Below are 19,705 nucleotides of genomic sequence, written 5' to 3' on the forward strand. Positions count from 1 at the left end.
TCTTTAGAGGGTGATTTTAGTGCCAGTTTTAGCACAGTGTTTAAGCTAAAATGACGATGGCCGTGTTCTGTGGTATACACTGGCGGACCTCAGCTGCCTTTGTGCTGAAGCAGACACAGTGGGTATTTTCTGAACAAATCATTGACTCCATAGTTAACCCTTTTCTCACCTCATCCTGGGTCCTTAATTTTTATAAGACCCTCACCCTGCCTCTGCTTGACTGGCTGTCTTGCAGCTACTCAGACCCGCCAAGCATGCTTCTCTCAGGGCCTTTGCACGAACTGTTCCCTTGGCATGTGACACTTCTCTCTCAGATATCTTAGAGTGTCCTTCCTCGGATCATGCTGGTTTTAGCCCAGATCATCACCGTGGCAGAGGTTGTCTGTGAATGCCCTTTCTAAATATTAACCTCACGCTGCCCACCACGTTCTCTCACCTCGCCCTGCCTTTTCCCCACAGCATTTATCACCATCTCACATGCATTTATTTATCTGCGATTCTTATCTCACCACTAGAATACTTAACTCCATGAGAACACCTATCTGTTTTTATTCATGGCTGTGTCCCCACCTCTGTCACCTTGCATGCAATCAGTGGTTTTGAGTAAATACCTGAGTCAATCTGAACTGAAGAACATGCGGCCCCTCCAAACCCAGCTCGTATTCTGAATTTACTCTTGTATGACAAGGGGGGCTCTGCATGTGGGCTACGCTGGTTTGTAGCTGAATTAGCCTCCGCTCTGAGCTCTTGTCTTCCACTCAGGGACAGCCTTGTGAAGCTGCTCATTCTGACCATTGGGTCGGGGACAGGGTTGAGGCCAGCACCTTCTGCATCATTCACTGGCTTCTTTATGACGTCTCGAGGGAGAAACGTCTCTCATGTTTCAGTATTAGGAAAGGCGAGGCTTTTGAATTACAGGATTTTTCTTTTCTTTTTAATCTAATGCATGAAAAACCTGGCAAATGCCAGAAAGGTTAAATCTGTTTCTGTCCCCTTTGCACCCCCACCTCCAGCTAACAACCCGTCTGGACTATACAGTCTGCTCTTCTGTGCATGCTGCTTTCACTCCTGGGTTTATTATCATTTTCCTTAATAATTTGTTTTGTTATATTTTTGAAAGCTGCATCAGTTTTTTTGTGGAATAATGAGACATAAGTGAGTAAATAAGGCATTGCATTAATAGTTCACATTCATATCTTTTTTTTTTTTTTTTTTTGCAATTCACCAGGACAGATAATAAACATTAAATTGCTCTTCGTGATGAAAATGACCCTTAAGATAAATAACCATATCCCTTACCTAGTGCTAGTAATCACACAATATGTTGTTTGGGGAAGCTCTTTACAGATACTCATGCAGGTCCATCTTCCTGCAATCCCATCTTTTCTTTCCCTCCCTCTGAAGCCTCCCTGTTTTTCAAGATCCAAGTCAGCTTCCACTTCCCTCAACGTTCTTCCACCCTTCCATCCCACGGGGAGTTGTGTTTCCTTGGAACTCCTACAACTTTGTAGGAACCACACATCAACTAATCACATATCTTTATTTCTTAAATGAATATCTTGAGCTATAATTTAAACAGTGTTTCAGGTTTATTTTCTTTGCAAGACTGCAAGTTTCTTTAAGAAAAGCAGTATCTCCTTTGTATGCCTCTCCCCTCTCTGGGGCGTGGCAGTCCACTGGGTAAGACAGGCCTTCATGTGCATGTCTTACTGCAGGCGCTTTGGGACTCAGTTACTCTCTGCTTTGCCATCACAAGCATTGGACAGTGAGCTGGGACACCGGGTTCCAGACCTCGCTTCTCAGTAGCCAACTGCTCAGACTCGGGTGAGGAGGGCTTTACCCCTCTGGGCCTGTTTCCAAATCTGGAAATTGATATATACTCAAAATTATCTTCACTGTATCTTATGCCTCTAACACTTTAAGGTATCTAAAATCATCTAGGTTAACATCAATGAAATGCTAATGAATATTTAATAAATAGCTTAAGGCTCCAAAGTAATTAGTGCTATTGTTTCGATACAAAAAAGTATTAATATGTTAATATTGTGAAAAGTGATTTGCCTTAATAAATATCAGAAAGTTTCCGTTGCTTTCTTTTTCCAAATTGATGAACTCTTAAGGTCATAAAAAAATTACCATTTTAAAAATGATAGAGATGTTTAGTGACCTTGAAATTTATTTTATTTCATTTTGCAGTATCTAACTGTTAACAAATTTTTTAGAAGGTGACAACTAAAAAGGATGCCATGTATACTTTTTCATCATTTACGTGTAAAAAGTGTCAAGTGCCTTATTTAAAATCTACGATGTGATAAATTTATGTTTTGTGAACCACAGCAGCAAGTTGATGTGAAGTTATTGCACGTTTCATAGCTGAAGTTACAAACACTTTTTAAGAAAACCAAACTGTGACTCTGGCCATGATCTTTTCTACATACAGAGGCCACGTCTTTGCCGGTTTCTCCTACTCTACCTTCAAACGTGAAAGGCTGTGAGATCTCAGAACGTAATTGAAAGATATAAAGGTCCTGCTCCTTTGGGCAGTTGATTTTAACGTCAAAGAGACAGAGCATCCTATGAGTATAACTCAGGATGGCCTTCTCTGTCTTTCAACATCTTATCTTCACGTTTTGAATTCTTCAGTGACAAAAGAATGTTTCAGATGCACCAGCAAGGCACAGAGACACTATTGGAGGAAAATCCACCTACCTTCACATTCTTTGGCAGCAGACTGAATTCTTTTTGTGTGTGTGGCACAACCTTACTTAACAGCATTATGCAATTTCAAACACCCAGGGTAGATGGAAGCAATGTTTACAGATCTGAGTCAATCGAAGACACACTTGTGAGACTCTCCCCTCACAGGTCATCTTCCAGGGCCCCCTGTGCACATGGATGGCCCATCTTACTGTGGTTGGGGGCCAGTCTAATGTTAGAAAACTCTTTCCCGCACTGGGCAGAAGTCACCGGTCCTATAATTTGCTCTTGTTGAGCACAGCTTACGAGCAGTTACCTTGTCACTTCTCTAATTAGCTCCTTTCTAAGCCAACATCACTTCTTTCAACTTGTTTCTCATTTACTCTGGTTTCCAAATGCTTTCGTTGTGGTCATGTGGCTTTTCCTGCCTCTGGATTATCTGTTTCCTCTGTGACAACATGGCTCCCAAATGGAATAGAAATCCTTTCCTGTCTTGAGATCCTGTGCGTCTATTTTTTCACACCCTAAAAGGAATAATATTCATTGTTTGGCTCAGACTGGAGATACAGTCAACTGAAACCCCTACAAAATGTGAAGGTTTGTTAATCCAGGCCTCACCCACTTTGCAGGCAAGTTTTTATAACCTGGATGAAAGAATTCATCTTTGTCTGTATTTAATCTCTTTCTCTATATCAGCCTGAAATTTCATGTGTTCTAGGACTTTTTAGTCCGTGTTTGTATCATTCATTGTATTAACTACCTTTTCCAGCTGTTGTAGTTGGCAAATTGAGTAAGAATAGCTTCTAGTTATTTATTTACATTTTTAACAGAACAGTGTTGCCTAGATCAATAACAGGCAGGAAGCCCCAGGTTGTGACTGTGGGATTTTCTCTCCAGGTTGACCTCTGTTTTACCCAACGCTCTTTACGTAGTTATTCAACTTTTGGCTAATTTGTTGAATTATATTATTGTCTCACTCACCGCTCTCACTCTTGTCCACAAGGATGTTGTGAGACACTTCGTCAGACTCCTTCTGAAATCTTTCCCCTGATCTAAGTTTGTGATTCCATCAAGAAAAAAAAGAAACACAGTCCCTTTGGCGTACCCGGCTCTTGCTCTGAGCATGGGGCTGTCTAGTGACACCATGTCCCGTCCTCACTGCCGATAAAACCATGAGTGTGCTGATACCTTCTAGGGTTTTTCTGTGACTAATATTGTGTCCCTTACTCTGCTGGAACCCGAAGGTAGTAAGTAAATCAGCGCAGAGTCTGAGAAGGGGACATTTGAAAAATAGGTTAATAAGCTTGAAAGACATTCTATGTTGGAACATACTGAGGCCCCAGATGAAGCCCATGTTTGAAACTGTTATGTAATAGAAAGCGAAGGTTAAATGCCTGAGGAATGGGTTTTTAAAAATGTGAGGAAGAAAGTCCTGTGGAACTGGGTGGGGGATGCTGGAGGCTGTAAGTGCATCTGGTGGTGCGGGCGGTCGGGAGCCTTGTGTCAGGAAGGCGTGGGATGGGTGAGCTCTGCCGTGGAGAAGTGTCCTTTGCACGTGGACACTATCTGCATGTGAAGGCAGAGAGGAAAGAGAAGTAGAAGGTCGGGAAGGCCAGGGCTAAAGGACCGAGGACGCGTGGCCGCGGGTGGCTACAGGGAAGCCAGGGAGGGGCAGAATTTTAGGGAGGGAGGAAATTAGATCAGCTTTAATTTTTTTCAGTTACACAGCTATTATAAGAATATAATGGAACGTGTGGAAAAATTAGAGCAAATAAAATAAACCTTTCGCCTAGAATATAATATCTGGAAACAGCAAATACTTTCGTTTTTTTAATATCCTGCAGTTCTTTTTATTTTACTTATTTTGTCTTCATGCTTAACATTCACATGTAGTTTGCATTCTGTTCTTTTCACTTGCCATTAAATTATGCATAATGTGATATGTATTTTCATGATGCTAAATGGCCTTCACGAGTACCATTTTAATGACTGGGTACTAGTTTACCAATATGATGCATTATAATTTATGTAATAATATCTTAGCTGTTGGTCATTGGGGGAGGGGCATGAACTTTATCTTTCTTATGGCTTTTTAAAAACAGTATGCTGAATCATTCCCTACTGACAGATTCCTAGAAGTAGAATTCCCATATCGAAGAGGATTGGCGGGTTTCATCGAGCTACCTTACTGAATGGCTCTTGGGATGCATCACCGAATTGCTTTCCAAAAGCGTGGCACCGACATGCGCCGCCACCAGCAGTGTACAACCTTTATATCTTGAATGTTAGTGGAACATGTGGATGAAAATAGCGTGTGGACAGATGGCAGTGGGACAGATCAGGGATGGAAAGATGGAGTTAGGACTTCAAATAAACGAAACCATATTATGAGTAGGTAATTTCTCTGAGGGGAAAATGAAGACTAGTATAGGTAGGAAACCTTTAAGTATTGTTTAACTTTGTCATTTTACAGATAAAAAGTGAGATGCACAGAATTAAGCGCTGTTCAAAGTCTTACAGACAACTAGTGCCAGGACCTGGACTAGAGCCTGGTCTCTCCACTGCTCCCCCAGGCTCTCTCCCGGTGTGGTGCCGGGGTCCTGTGACTGCACGTGGTGGTGGGCCACAGTTCATGAGGTTGGGTGCTCCAGGGGCCAGAAGGGAGAGGAGAAGTGATAGGGGAAACCCGGGAGGGTGAGTTGTCATGGAAATTAGATACATAAAAGGATCCAGAAGAAAGCTGATGCCCTTATGTGTCAATTACAAGCAAAGAAGGAAACAAAGAACAAAAAATAAACCCTTAGATTCAAAGTCAGGGTGGTCTCTGGCTTGCTGCTCTCTTCTGGTTCCCCATTAGCATTCAGAACTGGCTGTACTCCAGCTTCCCAGATAGGATTATAAACATTTTACAGACCCACCATCATTTGTAACCAGCTCACTCTTGCCATAGATTATATAGCTTGCAATACCCTAGCAGTAAAGGAAATAAAATTAACGTTGTTTATGACTCTGACCCACTGCAAATTATGGCTATCCCCAGGTTTATAGCCTATTGAAAAACTCATTTAATTAATTTGATAACACTTAAAATAAAATATTTCCTTTCATGTGTTTTGGGATATGACTTCGCCTGATACAAGAATGAAAATTGGAATAATAAAATATATATTCGACATGTAGATCAACAGTAACAGGTTCAGGGTCAGTTTCTCTCCTTCTAAAAATGCCCTCCTTTGGGTAGATCCTGCCATAGATAGCATTGCATGTGTGGCCAAGTCAACTTGAACTGGACCCTTCTTTAAGAATTTGTGGATTTAATTATTTAGCACATTTATTAAACATCTGGCTACCACCAAACATTAGAGATTGTTGAAGCAGCAAGGCTGGGGCCTTATCCTCATGGAACTTAGAGCCTAGAAAGTAAGGCGACCCCTAAGCAAATACTTAGGTTGGCCCTTCCCTAATATCTAGCGCAATTGTGACAAACAGGCAAAGAGAATGTATCGGTATGAATATTAAGGGGACCTAACCTGGGAGAAGGGGTATATGGGGAGCAGGGACAGTAACCAAAGAGTGGCATTCAATCTGATGCCTGAAGAACTTTCAGATTGTAACTAGGTAAAAATGAGGACAAGCGATCTGGCCAGAGGGAACAGACCCTGTGCGGGCTCTGAGGTGGAGACCCGTAGAGGTGCCTTCCCCTAATAGAAAGAAAGTCATGTGCCTAAAATGCAAAGCACAGGGATGAAATGGCCCACGGAGGAAGCTGCAGTCCTGTGAAAGGGGGGTTTTCTCTCTGCTCCTGGTCTCCCAGCAGCGGTACCCCCTGTGGCTGCTTATTCCTGTTACACTTTCTCTTTCGCTCCTTTTTATGATCCTTGGCATTTCCTCGTTAAAGTGTTCCTCTCGCTGAAACTGTCACCATGTTGATCATGGTCTCCAAGGTGGTGAGACGGTTCGGGCTCAGAAGCACCTGGCGTTTCTGTGGCACGAAGGATGGCCGATGAGTGCATCCATCCCCTGGCTGAGCGGGAGCTGGGCGGCAGGCACCCGCGCGGGTTCCCACGCGTGGCCACGTGGATGACGGGTGGGGGAATGTTTTGCGGGGGAAGCAAAGGCAGACACCTCCGCTTTATGTGTGGAGCTGCTGTGTCTTGAGTTTCGCAGAGAAGTCATTGATACGAGTTTAAATACCTCCATTGGTCCTAAACGTTCCAGGTTTGTCATAGTAAATAAAGTCACTTATTAGTCGTAATAAAGTTATGACTTTTCTGAAGCAGGAAGGGTCTCTAGTGCACTCTTTTCCATGTTTACTGTTGTAGGTATAGTTCTGTCTTCTTTTCAAGAGTTCAGATCTCTGTCCAAGATTTTATCTATGTCTGATAAGGGTATATAGCAAAATTGCAACAAGTGCTGCCCAGTACTTTTCCTCCATATATTACTGAGAAACCAGGACTATGTGTTTCGCTAGTAAGCCCACTGGGACTTGCTATCAGGAGGTCTGGATTTTAGGTATCTTTGAGTCACCAAATAAAAAATAAAACAAAATAAAGTCATTTGGTTGATGGAGAGCTACCTTATTACTCTGTGTGCCCGCATCATTGGCTAGAGTGAAAGTACTTCTGGAAAGTGGTTCAGATGCGCGACCGTAATGCCAGGCCGCGAGGACAGCTCTCCAGCCCCCTCTCTGTAGGCCCCCACCACGTCGGAAGCCACACCCTGTGCTTCCGTGCAGTGAGTGCACTTTGTTACAGGCCACTCACTAAGCCCGCAGCTCACAGAGCGTTACAGGGGACCCCTGAGCGCCAAGAAGGTCCGTGCAGTTTTCATGATGGTACTAACAAGTAGTTTGCCTTTCTCAGTCTCATTCTCTCAGGAGTATACAGTAGCTTTTTAGAGGCTACATGATATCCACAGTCACGCAAAGACTATTAAAATATTCTCCCCTTTCCAACTAAATGTCTGTGTGAGGCCAGGTTTTCTTCATATACTTCAACTAAAAAATATATAAAAATAGATTGAGCATAAAAGTAAATATGAGAATCCAGCTGTCTTCTATTAAGCTAGGCATTAAAAAGGTTTGCAAAAAAAAAAAGAGAGAGAGAGAGAGAAAGTAATGTCACTATGCCCGGCTGGTGTGGCTCGGCGATTGAGCATCGACCTAGGATCCAGGAGATCGAGGTTCGATTCCCAGTCAGGGCACATGCCCAGGTTGTGGGCTCGATCCCCAGCAGGGGGCATGCAGGAGGCAGCCGATCAATGACTCTCATCATTGATGTTTCTATATCTCTCCCTCTCCCTTCCTTTCTCTGAAATCAATAAAAAAGTGGAAAAAAAATTTAAAAAAAGAATAATGACACCATTCTAATTTTTTTTTGCTTTGGAGAATATAGTTATTTTTCACATAAATATGTTATGTCTGAGTTTATTATCATTTTAAATAAACTAATAAATATTTTTTAAATTTCTGAGTTTTATTTCTGTTGTCATAAGTACTTGCAACCCACATGAACAAAACTCTTTTGGGGTCCTCAGTAGTTTTTAGAGTGCAAAAAGTTCCTAAAACCAAGAAGTTTGAGGATCGCTGCATTAAGCCCATGTCTGTTTGTCCTTGTTGCTGCACTTGAACTATTAGAAATGTTTTCCAAACATATCAGTTTGTCCAAGAGAGTAATTACAGTCCAGGTTCCTTGTTCAGAAGATCTACTTTTACCTTTCCCTCCTTACGGTAAAAAGAATACCATGTTGGGTAATTACAGCATGTTAAAAGTGGAGATGTTGAGTATGTTTTATCTCTCCCCGAAGGCCCATTTTATTTCCACCCCCTGGAAATGCTTCTGAGCCTTGGAGAGGAGCCCTGGCTGCATGCTGCCCATTTTTGAGCACTGCCCTTGAAGGCCGGTTTCATGCTGAGGCGGCACAGTGGTTAGCTGGGGACTCTGATGTGCTGCAGACAGTATTTTTTGTCAGAAGCACTCTCTGGGTCCCAGGCATTTTTAATTAAAGTTGTTCTATAAATACGTTCATTTCCCCTGGATCTTACAAATCAGTAGACACTAGGAATAGTCAGGCTTAGGTCAGGATATCTAGCCAGAAGGGGTGAATAAAAGTGAGGGCATGAAACTGAACTTCAGGGATTAAATACTACTACTTTTAAAATAGATGTATGTTTTTATTGATTTTAAAGAGAGAGGAAGGGAGAGGGAGGGGGAGAAAGAGAGAAACGTCGATGTGAGAGATACATCATCTGATCGATCGGCTGCCTCCTGCACGCCCCCTACTGGGGATTGAGCCCACCACCCAGGCACGTGCCCTGACCAGGAATCAAACCCTCAACCTTTTGGTGCATGGAAGGGTGCTCAACCAACTGAGCCACACTAGCCAGGGCGAATGCTACTGCTTTTTAAAGATAAATGTATTTTCTTTCCAGAGCAGGTAGAATTTATTTTAAATAAACACCTAGAAGGTATTTTTCTTCTGCAGTATTTTTGTCTTCTTTCATTTTTTAATAAATGGAGTTAATCATTCCTTGAAATTTATAGTCAAGTGACAGGAAAAGAAAGACAGATATTGAAGACATTTTCATAGAGCCAGAGTCCTGAGACTGCCCTTGGGGGCTACCAAGGGTACAGAGATGTGATTACTTGCTTCTGACACGCACAGTCTTTTAAATCCCATTACTTCTTTGGACTTTGAAAATTAAATTTCTAATGGAAACTCAGCACATAAAGCCAAACATAAGAGAAGTTTTAGATGAAAAAGTGATCTCTTTGCCTATTTTGGAGCAGCAAGAAAATGGGGAAAAAGTAAAATTAAATCAGGTAAAACAGTAATTACACTTGAAAACTTATTAATTGTTGTTTTTGACTTCAGCAAGTTAGAATGTGAAGACATCAACTTTATTTCTTTCAGGGAAACCACCTTTCAACTCTCCCACAATTTAGTTATAAGGATGTTTTTAAGATCACAGATTTTTTTCAAGCACGTGTTTGTAACACAGCTGCTAGAGTTCCTGGTAACCAGCATCCTTGGGCATGTGGATCATGACAGGTGTGCATGCTTCTCTTGTGACACTGTCACCATACACTGAGATGTCTCCTTCTTTTCTGAATCCCACTTAATTGTCCATGATGGCACGACTCTGTCTCTTTACTCTTCTGTCTCAACTGTATACTTCGCACACAGATGGTACTCATGAAATACTTGTTGAGGGAGGGGATGGATGGGTGGATGGATCGATATCCAAAAGTGTAATTGTTTCTTTTGATGCCAGAGACACCTTTGTTTATTTCCAGAAATTGCTTTATTCAAGGATTACCAAGTTCTTGAACGTCCACTGAAAACCTAAGTCTTCTCTGTCCCCTGGGAGCTATGAGATCTTGGGCAAACACTTTGTACCCAAGTTTCTCATTTGTTAAAAATGGTAGTTAAGTAGTATCTATTACTATTATTTCCAACTCTAATATTCTTTCATTTCCTGTGCTAAGAAATCTCATCTATTGTATTTTTAGCAACTTTTTAAATTTTTATTTCACCGTGACTATGGTAGTGTATTTAAAAGTGACTTGTTAAGGAAACTAAAAAAATTGATCCTATAAAAATAAACATTTGATATTAGTGTCAAAAACTAGCCCTGGTCAGGTGGTACCACTGGAAACTCAAGGTTTTCAGAAACTCCTTATCCGGGTTTGGATTACCAGGGTGTTCTTTCTCTGGTTGCCTCTGACATACTGTTTATCAATCTCTGTGTTAGAAATTGATCAAGAAAAATTAAAAGAAAAAACATTCCAGTTAGTTGATTGTTTCTTATATAGAGTTACTTAAAGAGGTTTGATGGGAGAGGAGCTCGGAACTGTCGGCCGCAATGCCTCTGGGGCAGGGTCCTGATGCCTTTGGCGACAGCAGTGACGACTCCAGGCCGCCTGCACCCTAACACACTATCCCTCTTGGGCTGCCTTTGGAAGCTCCTTTGGAAGCTCCTTGCCTTTGGGCTCCTTACAAAGAGGTGTTTCGTTTTCTTCATCTCCATGTACCTGGCACCCGTGGCTCAGTGGTGTAAGTAGTGCCCTTAACGCCAGTCACGCACCTGATAGTAACCCTAAGGTACATGGTTAACGTGACACATGCCTACTGTGTACTAGGCGTCGTTCCGAGGGCGTCACGGTTTGTCCCTTTGATCCTCACAGCAACCCCGCGAGAGGCCCCCTCCTGTCACAGCCGGGCGGTGGCGGGGGGCGAGGCCAGGGTTCCAGCCCGGACCCAAGCTGGCAACCCAGCCCTCGGTCGCTGAGTCGTACTTCCTGCGGCCAGTGCGGTGATCGTGTGCGGATGGGTGGACGGACACATCGGTCAGCACCAAGTGGCCCTCTCGAGCTGTCAGTGTGGCGGGAGGCGTGTGGGGCTTGTGCTCTGCCTGTCTCCGTTAACACACGAGCCCACTCAGATGTGCCAGTCCTGCAGGAGATGGTATCTTGTAAAGTCTTTCTTCCCTTCAGTGGATTGAAAGGATATATTTTGAGATTTTCATTCATCTTTAACTTTTTTGAGTTTGATAATTTGTTGAGTTTGGCAATTAGGAGAAAAACATATTTTCAGAACCATGGCTCTCCATTTTTGTTGGATTATGGACCTAGAATTTACATAAGTGAAATGTGCCAGGTTCAAACCACACTTTGTTCCCATAATGGTACTTAAACGTGTGGCTTCAAAGAGATGGCCTTGGTCGTTCTATGGAGGAAAAAGAGCATTTCCTTTTCTGGGTTGAATCAGAGTTGGGCCTCTTGGCTTATTGCCGAGCACACGCAATACGTTTTTATTCACAAGCTAAGGTGTCACGTCTGAGAAGATTGATGCTGTTCCTCCCCTTGTCATTTGGTTGAATGCTTAGTACTAGTAACGTGTGATACAATTACAGAAAATGTCCACGCTTCGAGCATATTTAAGGAAGAGTTGCGATGTGCTTCATGCCAAACCGTTTCTTTTCACCCGACCTTCCCAGCAATACTGGGAAGCTAGGAAATGGTTTACTTTGTGAGTAATTGCTAGAACCTGGGTATTGATTCATTAATTACCTGTTACCCTCTATATTGTGAAGCGTATGTGACATGACACTCTAAGATGGTTGGGGGGTGGGATGTACCTAAAAGCTGATTCCGAATCTTTTTTTTTTTTTAATATATCTTTATTGATTTCAGAGAGAGGAAAGGAGAGGGAGAGAGAGACAGAAACATCAATGATGAGAGAGTCATTGATCGAGCCCGCAACCCGGGCATGTGCCCTGACCGGAAATCGAACCCCTATTGCCTGGATCCTAGGTCAATGCTCAACCGCTGAGCCACACCCGGCCGGGCGATGATTCAGAATTATTAAAGTCTGGTAAAGTGCATCTTTATAGAGTAGACCAGGGTGATAAAAAAGATGCATTGGAGATGTGGTGATTCGCTTGGACCGTGCCACAGAGATAGGCATCGGAGGCGTGCCTTTGAGGGGACATGCGTTCCTGTTGGGGGGAACGGCTTAGCGATGGAAAGCACAGGTTGGATAAAGGAAAGTGGCAAACAGTTTGGTGGGCCATAGAAATATTTGAATACAGAAAGGGTATAACAAAGCCTCCCATAATCTGCATCCGCCTGTCCTCCCCCTCCCCCCACAAAACCTCCCCAAATTAACCAGACAGTGTAGGTGAAAAGAGTGCTAGCTTTGCAAACACAGCTGTAAGACAACTGTCCCAGGCCTCCCTGTTCCCAGTCAGATGGCCACCCAGGAGGTGTTCCTATATAATGAGTCACCCATTGTCATCCAGACAGTGACTGGGTGGGGGGCATCCCATTCAACCAACCATTTTGAGGCTCTTTCCAACTACAGAACCAGTCTTTCCAGATATCACTTCTTAGTAAACATCAGCTGCTTGCCGTAAAGGAGCTAAGCACAGATGGATGGCAGGCAGGCGTGCAGTTAGCGTCGGCCTTCATTCACACCGAGTACCTAGTGTTTGATCTTGGTGCCTGTTGCACAGTAGGTGCTCAGCAGATTATTTTCTGCTTTTCTCACTTCTACTATTCAGTTTATTGTTAATTCTTTAAACTTCCTTGTTTATTTTTCTTTATTCTCTTTTAAAGGAGAGATTTAAGGAAGCTGAGGAAATTTACCAGGCTGGAATAAAGAACTGTCCAGACAGCTCAGACTTACACAACAACTATGGAGTTTTCTTAGTTGATACCGGTAAGTGAAATTAGAGAGAACCTGTTTTGTTGAGATTAGATAATACTCTCGAGCAAAATGGCAACCACCCAAATAATGCCTCAGAATTAAATTCCCTGGGCTTGGCAGGAGGCTTGCACCACTGACAGTCACGGTGTGCCGTGGGGCTGTCATCTCTCTAAATCTTCAGGCTCAGTTCTGTAAAATCTGCCCAGTTCTTATATCTCTAAGGAAAACGCTCCAGATGACAGGAAGTAGCCTTGATGATTTAATGGGTCTTCTTTGAGTATTATTTATATAGGTTTATAAATCTATGATAATGAAATCTTCCTCTATAATGATGCACAACCCGCTCTGAATCTAGTTACTGGCAGATGGTAAATACTTTTCTGCAACTGATAAAAATGCCTCCAGAATTATTTTATTGTTCCTCATGTGATATATGTTACACAAATGTATTATTGTAATTAATAGAGTATTCTTCTGTGACAGTGGTGTTTAAAATACATTTACTCCATCCTATTTAATGTAAAACTTCACGGAGAAGGGATTCTGGGGTTTTTTATGACTTGTGCTCCATGTACTGTTGGCATATTATGAACACTTATAAAGAATAAAAAGACCCGGCCAACGTGGCTCAGCGGTTGAACATCGACCCCCTGAACCAGGAGGTCGAGGTTCGTTCCCGGTCAGGGCACAGGCCCGGGTTGCAGGCTCAGTCCCCAGTAAGGGGCGCACAGGAGGCAGCCGATCAATGACTCTCATCGATGTTTCTATCTTATCTCCCTCTTCCTCTCCTTTCTTCTCCCTGAAATCAATAAAAACATTTTTTAAAAAAAAGAAGACTAAAAAGATATTTGAATTTAGTGCAAAAGCACCACTTTGTTCTCATTGATGATTACAGGATCTGCCCTGCAGTAAAATTTAATTTTAACTATTTTGTCAGTATGAAATACTTAAAAGCATTTTGTTTTTGAGGATATTGGAAGTTCTGTTTTACAGTACATAAATTTACATTGTGATACATTTAAGAAACCCCATTTTTGCATGTAAAATTGTTTTGTGGTGCCACCTGCTGGTTCGTTAGCAACATAATAATTCTGTAACACCAGAAGAGACTGTTGGCCTGACCTAGTCTTCTTCCTACTTCAACAACAAAAAATCTCGCCCAACCCTTCCCCCTAATGAATATCTCTGACAACACTGTGTACCTTCCCACCACCTTCTTTGTAGTTGTGTTAGGATACTGGTGAAATCCTCCACATCACCGGTAACCCGGCACCTCCTGCTTAAACTTGCATTCAGAACAGGTGCCCGTGAGCCGATGCTTGTGCAGGTAATAAGCACCCCGCCCAAGTAAACCTTAGACTCCTCTGCAGCTCAGCCACTTCGGCGTAACCTCACCAGGAGGCTTCTTGGAGAACCTTGTCAGCCTGAGAGACTGGACTCTAGTTCCCACTTTACCCTCACTTGCTCTGGGATCTTTGTCAAATCTCTTAATGTCTTTGCACTTTAGTGTCTGTATCTGTAAGTAATAATTTTGTTTATTCTGAAATATCTCTTAAATCCCAAGAGGCATCTAAATAGCATCAAAAAATACCTGCAAAAATCATATGAGATCACTTAAAATGTTTTAAAATGTACAATGCATTGGACAAATGCAAGGTGGCATTATTATTATTTTTTTTAAAAATACCTTTTAAACAAAAATATGGGATTAAAAAGAGATTTTTCTAGCTACATCTGATCCATGCTTATTTAAAGCAGTGTCTCAGGTATAGTGCTGCAGTGTAGTAATTGAGACAGAGCCTTAGAAATTGCCTCAGAACAGCTTGCTTTCTATAATAGCCAATCCTATTTTTTTGTATAATGACTAGCAATGTGTCTTTACAAATAACAACCACTGATAATCGCAAAACATCATATTAGCTATGGCAATGGCCAGAAAACATTTTGACTAAAATTATACACACACACACACACACACACACACACACATATATAATAAATCGGTTTTGGTTTCTATTGCTCTTTTATTTTTAATTTATTTGGAAATAGAAAAGAACAGTGACATGGCTCAAGGTTAGGCAGTGGCAAGCAGAAGAAGCCAAAACACAGGGTAATTCACAAACTGAACAAGTGATGGCACGCGTCTGTAACAACAGTGAGGTACATCAGAAGAGAGATGAAAGAGCTGGTGTATTTTGTAATTAAGGCCTGTTCTGCTCTCGCCCACGCACCTCTGGCTGTAGGCTCTCCCGAGAAGGCAGTGGCCCATTACCAACAGGCCATCACTCTGAGCCCAAGTCACGACGTGGCCATGGTGAACCTGGGGCGACTCTACAGGTCTCTGGGGGACAACAGCATGGCCGAAGAGTGGTACAAACGGTAAAGTCCTTTTCTTTCACTTTATAAGCTGCCCAAAGACCTCTGCAATTGCCCATCAATCTTTAAAAACTTGTTAAATCTTATTTTTTAAGTATAGTTGACATACTATATGACTTTCAGGTGTACAACTAGTGGTCCTGCATTCCCGCACCTTAGAAAACTAGCCGATGCTGCAGGGCAGGCAGCACCCACCCTCCCTCCGAGGGGGCCGTGTCGTGGTGTCCCAGTGAATGACTCTCCTGCTGCTGGTTGCCCGCGGTGCTGAACCGAGGCTGGAGTTTCATTCCCACGGCTTCCTGAGGGGTGGACCGCAACCCAAAGCCCAATAGCAGTTCCGAAAGTGGATCTAAAGGAAGTGCTGTGCTACATCGGAACGAGTCTGTCACCATTGCTGGGAGAGACCCTTGGGGCTCAGTTTCCACCCTGTTCAGTCTCTAGAGACGTTCTTATAGTCAGAGGATGGCACCATGATCTTTTTTTTTTTTTTTTTTTAACATTCTTCATTAAAAAGGCAAAGATCATTGGAGCAAATTCTCAAACCTGGACAGTCATCCCTAAATATAAGTTTTGACCTCAGGAAGTGTAACTCCTATTAGAAGAAAAGTGTTAATTCACCTTTCTTACAACTCAGGGCCCTGAAGGTGGCACGCAAGGCGGAGACACTGTCGCCCTTGGGAGCCCTGTTTTACAACACCGGCCGATACGAAGAGGCCTTGCAGATTTACCGCGAAGCTGCGGCCCTTCAGCCTTCCCACAGGGAGCTGCGCCTGGCCCTGGTGAGTGGACAGACCGAGGGACATGCGGCTGGGAGCCTACACAGGCACGTGGTGGAGGGTGCTGCGGCCAGCAGGCCTCCAAGCTGCAACTGGGAATGCTACAATATGCCCATTTTATGAATAGTCATCTAACTGATGTTGGAGCCGTTTACACAAGACATGGGGCTAAAATATTTTTTAAGTTTTTGTTTTGAAATAATTTCAAACTTATAAAAATTTGCAAGAATATTAAATAACTTTCATATTCTCTTTCACCCAGATTAATCAGTTTTCAGCATTTTGATGCATTTGTTTACCACACTCTCACATGTATGTGTGTGTATGTGTGTACATAAGAGCATATTTAGGCATGTATTGTGTGTATGTACGTACATAGTATTAATTACTGCTATTTCTTTCTGAGCCGTGTGAGAATTGTAGGTCTCACTCCTTTTATTTCTAAATATTTCAGCATGTAGTTCCCAAGAAATAAGGACATTCTCTAACATACCCACAGTGCGGTTTTCGAATTCAGGAAAATTAATAATGTTTTATTTCAATTTTGGATCGGTACTTTCCTTTTTGGGGGGGATTTGCAGTACATCAAATTTATCTTGTCACAAACACAGGAAATCATTTTTCTCTTGACATATTTAGTCAACTTCTTAAAAAGGCCCAAGTCATTTCACTGGCTATCTTTAACGTCCCCGCCATTCCCGCCATACGTGCACATAACTAAATAGAAACAGTTAACGAAAGTTAAAGCCTCTGCGCTGTGGGGATCTGTCCCCCTTTCTGCATCACAAACAGATGCTGAGCACTTTTGTCTGGGGTGTCTCCCGGTGCCTCCATTCAGGGCCGCTTCATTTGACCAGGTAACAACTAAGTGTCTTCTAAGCCAGGGTCTGTGTGGTTTTGCAGGCTCAGGTTCTGGCCATGATGGGTCAGACGAAAGAAGCCGAAAAGATGACCAATCACATTGTGTCAGAGGACACCGGATGCCTCGAATGCTACCGCCTGTTGTCAGCAATCCACAGCAAGCAGGAGCAGCATGCCAAGGTAGAGGGGACACTGGAGTTTTCTGGAGTCCTGGGTAGCAAGCGGGGTGCCCCTAGCTGGGCTCCAGGCTGCACAGAAACAAGGCCGAGCAGTCTTGAATACCATTAGTTGGCATATCCTGTCTTATGGGTGATTTCCACAGATACCTCTTTAACTCCTAAAATATCCCTTTGAAATAACACATGCTTGGCTCCTGGGTGTGAAGATCTGATGCAGTATTGTCTCCACTTGTTTCCAGCTAACTGGCAAGGTGGCGACTGACACCTGGATGCCTGTTCTTCAACTGTATTTTCATAGAATTTTCACAACAGACCTGTGAGGCAGGTCATTAACCCGGTGTTGCTACTGGTACTGTTTCTCTCCAGTTTAAAGGTCACATAACCAGTACATTTATGAACTAAGTCAACAAAATCGTTATTGAATGCCTGCTATATGCCAAATACTGTAGTAGGCACCAGGCATAAAGTGGTATGACAAGAAAGAATCACTGACCACTGCCCTTGTCCTCATGGAGTTTCCAGTAGACAGGATTTACAGGAGACAGATTAAACAAGTGATCACACAATCAATGTAGAATTATAGCTGTGCTCAGTGCTGACATGAAGACTGACATGGCTCCTAACAAGGATATAATCAGGGGACCTGAGAGGTCTTGGAGGTCACATTCCCTGCAGAGTGATGTGAAGGTGAGGGCTGAGTGATGATTAGGAATTATTAGGCAAAAAGGGGGCAGTGAAGGGCATTCCCACCAGAAAAGCACATACAAAGGCCCTGTGGCAGTGACGAGTAGCCTGTCTGAGGGATGGACGTGATGGAGCAGGTGCAGTGTGAAATGTGGCGGCAGAGGTTGTTGGGGACTAGGCCCCAAGGCTTGGAACCAGGACAAGTTTTGTTCCCTATCCTGGGAGAAATCTTGGGGTTTTAGGAGAAGAGCAGTATCATCAGATGTGTGCTCTGAAGGGATCTCTGGCTGCAGGGGCTGGGGCAGTGCGTGCTGAAGGCAGAGTGGGCACCAGGCGCCTAAGCAGAGGCTGTGGGAGGGTCCACATGGACACCCAGTCAGGGCAAAATGTCCGGTGCTGTATTTTGTTTTCTTTCAACTGGATCACACAACCTCCCTGTAAAGTGACTCAGGGACATCTCGTTGTCACTAATATAATGGAAACCTGGAGCATAGGCAAATTATTTTTTCAAAGCTACATTATTTCTCGGTGAGACCATCAGAGAGAATGAAGAATTGATTGTCACTCACCAGACTGACTAGTTCATAAGAACAAAAGGTATAATAAATTTTATCATTTAAATTAGTTTTTCTCTATCTAATCTGCCTTTATTCTGTCTTAATTTCCAACCCGGGCAGGCACTTGACGCTATAGACAAGGCTCTCCAGCTGAAACCAAAGGACCCGAAAGTCATTTCTGAACTTTTTTTCACAAAAGGAAACCAACTAAGAGAGCAGAACCTTCTGGACAAAGCTTTTGAGGTACAAACCCTTAACAAAACCATGTTATTAAATTCATGAATTAAAATTAATACTCCCTGAATCTTAAATGAGGCATATACAGTAAGTTCTAAGATCACTGGCATGTTGGTGAATTTTGTGATTAATCAACATGACATTATACATTAACTTTTATAATCGAGCTTCTGGGTTTTGACTGTGCAGAGTTCTGCGATCCCTCTGCGTTGTTCTCTGAATTATCTTGGTATCTGAAGCCTTCCATGTTTTGTCCTCAAGCCGGCTCCCCTGTCCCTCTCCCCCTTTCTCTCTCTCTGTCTCCGGTAGGCGTCCCTTCCAGCCCGACTCCGTCTGGATAGCTTTGGGCGTTTCCCAGGTCCTTGTACCGTCCGCCCCCCTCCACCCCCAGGTCCCCGCTCACGCCCCTGCCCTCCTCCCTCAGGCAGCTCCCTGGCCCGTCCCTCCTCCCAGTGACCTGATTCCTCTGCACCCTGAAAGCACTTGCTGTTGGAAAGTGTCCTGCGCGACACTGTGCTCTGCGGTCCTTTCCTGCCCCCGCCCCGCGCGCACCGTGTGCGCACGCGGTTCAGCGCTTCGCTGCGCTGCGCTTTGCCTGGCGCCGGGGCTGCCTCGCTCTGTGGCCTAACGTAGCGCGCGGCCTCCCACGGGCGCTCCGCCCGCAGCTGGGGAGGACAGTAGGTGCACGACTTGAAATCAAAAGGGCATTTCCAAGTATAAGTAGCAATGTTACGGATACCATACAGCTTCCTTGTACCTGCTAAAGCCGCAAGTTGAAAGTAATGCAGAAATAAATAAATAAATAAATAAATAAATAAATAAATAAATAAATAAATAAATAAATAAATAAATATACACTTTTTTTTTTTTTCCTTTCAACTCGATCACACAACCTCCCTGTAAAGTGATTCAGGGACATCTTGTCACTAATATAAATGGAAACCTGGAGTATAGGCAAATAAAGTAAAACTTCAAATGATATCGTTTTTGAAAATAAACAGAGTGGTTTTTAAAATATTATTGGAAAAAAGATGTGAAGGTCATTGGAAAAACTGATTGGACTGTGAACCCTTCAAACAGAAATGGTGGCATATTTGAGGCAGAAACTGCATTTTTCTGCCTTGTGGAC

At 43.1% G+C, this 19,705-nt stretch overlaps 1 protein-coding gene across 3 annotated transcripts in view; it reads left to right on the forward strand.

Annotated features, from left to right (window-relative positions):
* TMTC1 (transmembrane O-mannosyltransferase targeting cadherins 1) overlaps positions 1 to 19,705 on the forward strand; it is a 236,810-nt gene that overhangs the window by 210,806 nt on the left and 6,299 nt on the right. For 2 of the 3 annotated variants that reach the window (XM_016199096.2, XM_016199095.2), the window contains 5 exons: positions 12,816 to 12,918; positions 15,150 to 15,285; positions 15,917 to 16,061; positions 16,962 to 17,099; positions 18,460 to 18,582. In XM_016199096.2, coding sequence (XP_016054582.2) covers positions 12,816 to 12,918; positions 15,150 to 15,285; positions 15,917 to 16,061; positions 16,962 to 17,099; positions 18,460 to 18,582 — 645 coding nt within the window. Of the gene's footprint in view, positions 1 to 12,815; positions 12,919 to 15,149; positions 15,286 to 15,916; positions 16,062 to 16,961; positions 17,100 to 18,459; positions 18,704 to 19,705 lie in introns of those variants that run through there. The other variant, XM_087814742.1, reaches the window with a different exon arrangement.

The sequence above is a fragment of the Miniopterus natalensis genome, chromosome 2, assembly GCF_054644295.1.
Source record: "Miniopterus natalensis isolate mMinNat1 chromosome 2, mMinNat1.hap1, whole genome shotgun sequence".
Classification (NCBI taxonomy): Eukaryota; Metazoa; Chordata; class Mammalia; order Chiroptera; family Miniopteridae; genus Miniopterus; species Miniopterus natalensis.